General features: G+C 29.6%; 1 protein-coding gene across 3 annotated transcripts in view; it reads left to right on the top strand.

The window, feature by feature from the left end:
- LOC106475444 overlaps positions 1-9,197 on the top strand; it is a 44,245-nt gene that overhangs the window by 28,307 nt on the left and 6,741 nt on the right. For all 3 annotated transcript variants that reach the window (XM_022380684.1, XM_013936128.2, XM_022380680.1), the window contains exons 7-9: positions 4,299-4,440; positions 5,266-5,371; positions 5,973-6,074. In XM_022380684.1, coding sequence (XP_022236392.1) covers positions 4,299-4,440; positions 5,266-5,371; positions 5,973-6,074 — 350 coding nt within the window. The remainder of the gene's footprint in view (positions 1-4,298; positions 4,441-5,265; positions 5,372-5,972; positions 6,075-9,197) is intronic.

The raw sequence follows: 9,197 nt of genomic DNA, 5'->3' as shown, positions 1-9,197 counted from the left end.
ATAAATTCATGAAATAGAAGTTCAGTAAAATTTTGAATGAGAGTCAACAAACACAATGACATGGCCTTTGACCCATGACCCTTCTGGAGAGGCTTAAGAAAGTTTAAAATTTTGTTGGAGAATCAGAATGGTTACACTAGAGGAAAATCTTGTCTTACTAATTTTTTGACATTATTTGCAGGAGCAGTTGTTTATGTAGATGAATGTATGGATGCAGATTTAGTGTATATGGATTTTCAGAAGCATTTGAAAAGTTGCCACATAAATGGCTTGTTAAGAAAGTTATCTCTGTACATGTGGGGGATAAGTTGACTTATTGGATAGAAAACTAGCTAGATTGAAGAAAGCAGAGAGCTCTTATCAATGGAATTTAGTCAGACTGAATTAATGTCACAAGTGGAATACCTTAAGGCTTAGTGTTAGAATCTTTGCTCTATTTTGATTTACATCAATGGCATAGATGAAGAAATTATCTAAATTTACTGTTAATATTAAAGTTTTGAATATTACTGGTTGTGAGGAAGATGCTGCTGCTTTACAAGATGGTTTGGATTATTTATTGACTTGGGCAAATAAATGCAAGGTAATGAATGTGGAATATCACAATTTGAGTTATGAGTATTATTTTGATGGGAATAACGCTTAACAGTGTCATGGAAGAAAAGGATCTTATTTTTTGGGTGATCAGTCTCTTAGGTCATTTAAAACAAAGTGCTGTTACTAGTGGCAGGGCAAATATGATTTTAGGTTGTATCTACAGAAATATTAAGTAAAAGTCTAGAAAGGTTATAATGTTATTGTATAGGTCATTGGTTAGGCCACATTTGGGCTACTGTTTTCAATCAAAAGCTCCTTACCTCAGAGAGGACTCTAAATTGTTGGTAAGGGTTCAAATAAGGGCTACTAGGATGATACCTGGAATGAAAAGGTTTTCATAAGGGGATAGATTAAGATCTCTGAAATTGTTTTTTCTTGAAAAAAAGAAGAGTTAGAGGGGATTTAATGGAGGTGTTCAAGATTGTTAATGGAGTCGATAGTGTTGATACATCATTTTTTTTTTGTACTTAATGGTGAAAATGTAAGACTAGGGACACAACTAAGGTTGAAACTCTCATCTTGTCACTTTCTATTTTTGGAAAGTAATAAAAAAACAAGTAGTATCAAAAAAAGTATTAGATATCAGTGTTTTATTTCATATCGGTGTTTCTATTAATTACCATAAAAGCTTTTTTCTTTTTTTTCTGGAGGCTGCAACAATTCATTTGTGTTCTCAGCCAATAACTGAATATTTTTGAATGAGTACAAAATATAAATTCAATTAAACTTTGCTATGATAAACTTTTGTGCTTTGCCTTTTTTTCAGACACTAACAATGTGTGCATGCTCTAGACTTAGAAATTTGTTTTCACCAAAATTAGTGTTGCTTTGGACACCTGCAGCTCTTATAATATATATACTTGTTACAAAATCTATTTTTTGTTGTTTAGAAATTGTAACACTCGTGAGAAAGATATTTTCATATTGTTGATGCCCAAAATATGTGAAAATGCTGTGAAGTGAAGAAATATGATAAAATTGAAAGCAGGCATCCTATTTACGAACACTAAAATATGAATTTTGGAGTAGACTAAATAATCTTCTCTAAATATAATTATAACTATTTGATTTTAATTGCAAAATTTGAAATGTTTATCTATAACTATTCTTATTTTCACATCAGTCACATTATTAGAAATAAAGATATATCCTTTGAAATCATTGGATTATAACCCAACTGAGCTAATCATAATGATTTGGTAGGCTTTCTAATTGACTTTATTATTAAAGTTTCTGGTAGCGTGTAATTACAAGTACAAAAAGAAACAATGAAAGCTTTGATGTTTCTTTATTTTATTTTATTTTTATAAACATCAGTATTGTTTATCAAATATCATGTATTGATTCTTGCACGCGTTTAGAAAAATAATTTTATTTCCAACAGTGAAAAAATATTCAACTAACTTGCACGTGATGTAAGTCTATAACTGAAACGTTTTTTTTTAATGTTGAATTGTTGATGTTTTTAGAATGTTAAAATTTTTATTAACTATATAAAAAAAATTATTGTTTTAAAGTGTCACAAAGTAGTAATATGTTTATATTCATCAACAAAAAATCAGTTGTTTTAGCACAGTAGTCTTATCTAAATTAGTAGGGAGAAACTTCCAGAATGCTATAAATTGTATTATTTTGTGGTGGTTACAGGTTTTTACTACTTTTCATATATGATATACTTTCATGTACAACAGTTTAAGATGAACAAAATAACTTACTCCTAAATTATTGTACCTAAAGACGGTACTTCCTCTAGCTTTTCACATATTTTTGCCACAAATTCTTAAGGCAGTTTCATATGTTAATTCTAAGTATTTGAATAATTTTAACTCAAAAATATTCTAAAATTCATATTTTGTCATATTAATAAAGAAAAAGTTAATATTTTCTCTTCTGCACAGCTGCAAAGAGTTTTGTCTGTAAACAAAACAAACTACATTTCATTTCTTTTTTTCTGCCCATCTTAAAGAACATCCATCTTTACTAAGAACCTATCACCCTTTGAGAATGTATTATCCATTTCTTGATTTTTCAAGCATTTCCCACAGTTTTGTACAAGCCTTGGTTGAAACCTTGAGAGGGTGCCACATTGAGTAGTTTGATCACTTCCTAATGATACAAAGCAAGAAATAGACTAACACGTATCAATAGAGTATATATAGCTAGATTTAATACAAGCCACATGATTGTAGATTGCTTAAGGCTTAACCCATTAACTGTAGATGATGGATATTTCCATCATTGAAGTTCTATGGCTCGGCTGCAAAGACAGAAATATCCATCAGTCACACATATATATAACTATAACTATATGCAAATGACAAAAATTACCATTTTATTGTGATTGATGGCAACTCAGTTTTATCTGTGAGTCAGAAAATGGCAACTGAGCTGCTCCTGCCGCAGTTAATGGGTTTAATAAAGGTATTTTGTTGATATTTGGTCCTTTGTTTAAATATGAGGTTTTTATTTTGGTAAATATATTATTGTTTTATTGTGTTGCAATATTTGTAAACATGAAGTTGTTGTTATATATAATATTCACCAAATAAAATTGTCATGAAACTAGATAAGTTTACTGTTTAGTGAGTATGGTAGAGATTGCAAAATATTGTAATGATTCAAATCTTTATTGAATATCGTTTTTGTGTTTATCCTATTCAAACAACATCTGACTGGCTACTTAATTAATTGTGACTGTGATCATGACTTGTTTTGAATAAAAGCATTGTTACCCCTTATTGTGAGAGTAAAACATGATTTCATTATTCAATTATCGATTTATTTGATTTACAGAAAATCTGTGTGGAATTACTGAATATATGAAAAACAAGCAATGGCAAACACTTGATGATATTTAGTTGATGCTAGTGACTGATCCATTAACTAGGAAACGTCCATAAAACATCTGGGATTTTTTTTTTTGACAAAAAAAATGTTTTTCACAAATGTGCAAACAGTGACCTTCAAAAAAGGTCATCATATGAAATCAAGGGTAACTTGAAAATTGCTTTTAAAAAAAAATCACTAAAATAAAATAGGAAAACTAATACCATGTTAGAATAACCTATTACTTAAAATGTTAAGATAGTATCACATACTCTTACTTTTTGATTGTATGTGTTGTAGGGATGTGGTGTACTAATTTATTAATTGAATGTAATCAGTTAATGAACCCATCAATTAATTAAGTGACAGATATCACTAATTGCCCAGCTCTATCAATTAGTTTGCAAAAATTATTGATTTTTCTGTATATATATTTAAAATCAATAATTATTTTGTTCAGATTGGTAAAGAAAACCTCAAGAAAGTTTCCCAAATGCAACAAATTTAAACAAATTACCTAATACATAGATAGCACAAACATAGTAGATAACACAAATTAGGCTAACACTGGGATTGTAATCCTCATTTTTTGTTATACAAAAGTATTAATTAAGATTTTCCTGCTTTTGGGTATAAATTGTATATCTTTTGATAGGAAAACATTGATCTTACCTTACTTCTTACTTAGAAACTTTCCTTTCATTCGTCCTAACTCAACAATGGATTTATTAAATATAAGCATGTAATGTGTTTTATGAGCATATTTTGCCTGATGCAGAGTTCATACGTCCATCTTAATTCAGCTGAAATTAGGTTATAGATGTCACGTTTACATTTATTTTACATCCTTAAAAGATTGTTTTTTTCTCCCTTAGGGCTGAGAGTCTCTCGGATATATTGTTGAAGAAAGGGTGGCCAACAGCATTCATCAGTGGCAGTCAGGAGCAAAGTGATCGTTTAAAGACCATGAACCAGCTTAAGAACTTTAAACTTCGAGTTCTAGTTTCAACTGATCTTGTATGTCATGTAAAATTTATGCTATTTAACTCATCTATCAGATTTAAGACTGACATTCTTCCACAAAAGTTAAAATTGAGTTCAGTATTTATGCTTTACCATATGCTCAATCCTATTTCTCCCTACATTACATACATGTATATTTTTAGTGACTTATTTGTAACAGTTGACTGTAGTCTAGACTTGCACCACCTTAGCTCTGTTGCAGTAGATGTTTGCTATAGTTTTTTTGCTTACTCCCAACCATTATTTTTTAACTGATATTTTTCCTTTTAGCCAAAATTTTAAATTAATAGACTAAGCCAAAAAAGTATAATTGCTTTATTTATGTTGTCTATTTCACTTAACTTGTTTGCACAAAAAATAATTTAAAAGACATTTATGTTTTACTTAGTAAAATAGTTTAAAAATTAATGATATTTTGCAATACATGTGCCTCAAACTATTTTTAAAGATTTTTACAGCTCATGAAATAACAGTTTTCTCATGTCCAGTTTAATGAAACTTCAATAAACCTGTAGTTTCAGGTCACAAACTTCTGACATAAAATGTTTCTGTTTTTACATTTTAACATTAAAATGTACCCATTCCATCATAAAGCTAACATGTTTTTATTTTCAGAGTAATGAATTTTAAAGGTTAAATTACATCCAAAACAAACATTTATATTTATGTCTGAAGTTAAAATGTATGCAACTTTGAAAGCATAGGTATACAGTACAACAATGAGCATATTGCTTTAACTTTATAATCTAAATATATTATCTTTGAAGTGTTAAGCTACTGCTGACACCAAAAGCATTTTCAATTTACATTTTTGCACAGACTGCACGAGGAATTGATGCTGAAAATGTGAACTTGGTGGTAAACTTGGATGTACCTTGGGAAGTAGAGACATACCTACATAGGATTGGTAGAGCAGGGCGATTTGGTAATAAATATTTCTATTATTGTTGGAGAATAAATTTCTTTATCTTAGCTCTGGAAGAAAAAAATTATATTTTAAATAAATTAGTAAAAAAGTGTATTTTAACTTCTTAGTGAATTTTGCTAGTTTTTAGTAATTGTAGAAAATCTAACAAACATTTTTGCCATTTTTTTCTTTCATAAACATGTGTCTAAGGTGATCTTTAAGTACAGTCTCAAACAATCTAGTATGTAGTGAATTACTTTCCAAGCATGTTTTTTTTTCTTTATTCTAAAGGAACTTCTTATTAATTCTAAATCCACTAGGAGTTGTCAAAATTTAGCTAATGGTCTTAAGTAAAAATTTTTATTTCATTTTAGCTAGAGAAGAACATATATTTAGTTTCATATTTATATTTAGTTGCAATTTCTAGTGAGATAAATCTTTCATTGTTAAAAATAAATTTAGGTGATTTAATGAGAAAAAGTTTCTTTGAAAATTACAAAAAATATAAAATTATCAAGCAGTATTTCAGTTAGTATTTACCTATTTCCATGATTTAATTCTCAGCACATCTGCTTTTCTGAATTTATATATATAATTAATGATAAAAGTAACTTTACAGGATCACAGGGATTGACAGTAACTTTAGCAAGTGAAGGAAAAGAACTTGAGCAGTTAATGATCTTACAAAGCAAGGGCCATTTAGACCTATACAAACTGCCAGGTAGGTGTAATGTGAAAAAGCAGACAGTTTTGTGAAAAGATTGGACATAAAAATGTTAAACTAATAGCTAGAATCCAAAACAACTTTCAGCCTGTTGCTAACTTTTTCTGATATATATGTAACATACACAGATGCATGCATCCCACCTCGAGGGTAAAATTGTACCATTAACTTAAAAAAATTATATAGAATAAACTTGTATTTATTCTTTCATACATTTAACAAAATTATATCTCAGAATTGAAATTTATTCAATAAAAAAGTTTTATTTATTTGATTTCCTTCATAAATATAAAATAAAAACCATAAATTACCATTTTGGGTTAGTTTCAGTGCACTGTGAATGAAAACATTAGCATTTGTGAATTTCGTAAATTTAATAAGGATGAAGCATTTTGAGGCACTTTTATCGACAATCCAAATGCTTCTATTAGAGAAAATTGAATATCCTATGTTTCGCAAGAATTCAGAATCATTTGCAGCAATTAGCCTTTACAGTAGGAAGTGGCAGAACAGAGTTAGCTAGATTGGTACAAGCATTGTATGTTGCAGAAGATAGGAAGTTGGGTCTTTACTTTTTATCCCCAATTAAACTGCAAAATGTATTAGAAATGTCAGGGAGAGCTCCTGTTCAACCCAGAAACATTGCTTTTATATGTTATTCTCTGTATTCTTAAGATACCTCAAACAGCTCTCCAGGCCCAGTCTACAAGTAGGTCCTTCATTTAATTGGTTCAATTATGCTGATTCACTAAACACTAATTGGAGTTTGTCAGAAGCTGTTAATCGGCTGCCCATTTGCATGGATCCCTCCTTTTTGTTGATAATTCTGTAGCTGCAGTTAGTGTGCTTAAGGTAAACTTTCTGTAGCTTTTCTATCTGCAATGAGAGCAGTTGTTTATATAAACAATTTGTCACAATTTGTTGCTGAGTATCATTTATCTTGTCACATGACAATTCCTTATATGGGACAAGCATCTTTATAAAGCTTCTGTTATACACTCATTAATGTATATATCCTTGCTGCAACTTACAGCACTTTTTTTTTAATAAAACAGTTCTAATGTTGACCTTGTAATTTGAATACACTTGAATGCACTGTTTCTAATGTTATGATGTAACTGCCTATATCTTAGCTTTGAGAAGTTTTAGGCTTCTAGTGATCTCAATGTGTAATGAAAATTCTTTCTACCTTTTTCAACTGTATAAACTAGTTGAGCAGAAATTCAGGTAGATATTGGAACAAACTGATAAAAGCTTAGCTTGGTGATATGTTGCTAGAAAAAAAAAGATGCTTGCTTTATCATTTTGTGTTTTATTTAAATTATGATGTAGTATGATAAGAAAAATGTTTTTCCTGGAACAAGATGTAATAGACTTAGCTAAACCATTTTGCACCTGACTGTTTCACTGACAAGGCCTCTATGATAACTATGTTTACATTAAGCCTAAGTAACTGCTTAAATGGATGGAGAAAATTACAAAAAAAAATTATAAAAACCATATGTAAATAAATATCAAATGAGTTGTTAAAAATTAATACGTATGTTAAATGAGCCCTTCTGATTAACAATTTAAAAAAAGAGCATTTTTAGTATGGTGGAAAAGTTACTTTTATTATATGCCATTAATTGGAAACAGTGAAAATTACAGTTTTGTAACATAAAAACTTTATAGGAAAGTTTGAAGAATGTAGGAAAACATTAAAATCAGTAATTAAAATCTGCCAGAAAAGTAAGGATTTTAAGTTTTTTCTTTAAATATCAGAATAAAATCTTTATGAATTTTGAAAGTTGCAAGAATATATAAATATCACATATGTAAAATAAAAAATTTTATTTGCAGAAATGAAATAATCTTTAGGAAGTTCTGTTGAAGTTCCAAACTATTTCATCCAATAATTGTGTTTTTGTAATGCAATGAAATAAATCATAACAGGTGCAAGGAATCAATGCACCCATGTGTTATAGAGTTAATGTTTATTTCAGTTTTTCAATTAGGCTCTCACAAATCCTTTATTGCTTATCATTCTTAACTCAAATTGCCTCACAACGTTGACAGAGTGGGTGAGTACTGTAGAGTTTACCTATTCTCTTGTTTAAAATTATAACTCCAAACCAATCATAATGATATATTTTATAATTAGGACAACAGTAAGAAGTTTGATGTTATCCATTGACAGGAAGTCTGTGTGTGTGTTTTTTTGTTGTTGTTTGTTTTTGTTTTTTTTTGGAGGGGGTTAAGTCTATTGGAAGAATAAAACATTTCTTACATTTCAAATATATAACACCTAATAATAATTTATCTCTTGCCATTTTGCGTGTCTTGCTTGTGTTGGAGGATGTAGGTTCTGCTTGTAGGTGGCTGTTGACCTGTATAAAAGTGCATATTCTCGAGAAACTTAAGAATTCATCAAGCACTTTACATGTCTTTACCAAGTGTAACAATGATACTGATATCACTAATAATAATTGTATGATAAACTTAAGATTTGTGAAAGTAATAACAGTGCTGTTATTAATAATAACTTTGTGATAGTCAAGCTGACAATGAGGAGCAATTGAGGATTTGTGAGAATAATAACACTACTTTCACAAATTATAACTTTATGATAGTTGAGCTGAGGATGAGGAGCATTTGAGGGTTCATGAGAGTAACAAGTACAACTCTGAAACTAACATTCAGTTAGCAAAATTTTGCAGTACCACTTCTTGTAAAATCCACTTTTTTTCCTTAAATATATTTTTTAAAAACAATAATTAATGGTAAAACATATTTGCTAAAAAAAGTAGATAATGTTTAAATTTGGAAGTAAAATGACTTGCAAAACTAGAAGGCTGGGTATGGCAAAGTGGTTAATGTACCATACAGTTTCTGGGGATCCATGGTTCAAGTCCTATTGCTTCCAAAAACATGCTCCACACTTATAAATTTATGTTCTAAGAGCTATTTATAAAATTAACTTTTTTACTCCCAAGTACTTTTTAAACAATAGTTTAAAAAAATGTAATAAAAAGGTAGATCGGTGCTTTTCAAACTTTTTGATGGTGACACACTATGTACATACCAAAAATAATTTGATACCGTAGAGACGGGTATAAGCTGGTGGGGGGGGCCCCCCCC

This window comes from Limulus polyphemus, unplaced genomic scaffold (genome assembly GCF_000517525.1).
Source record: "Limulus polyphemus unplaced genomic scaffold, Limulus_polyphemus-2.1.2 Scaffold147, whole genome shotgun sequence".
NCBI lineage: Eukaryota > Metazoa > Arthropoda > Merostomata > Xiphosura > Limulidae > Limulus > Limulus polyphemus.
Note: the sequence above shows the minus strand (reverse complement) of the source record. Positions and strands in the feature narration are given on the sequence as shown.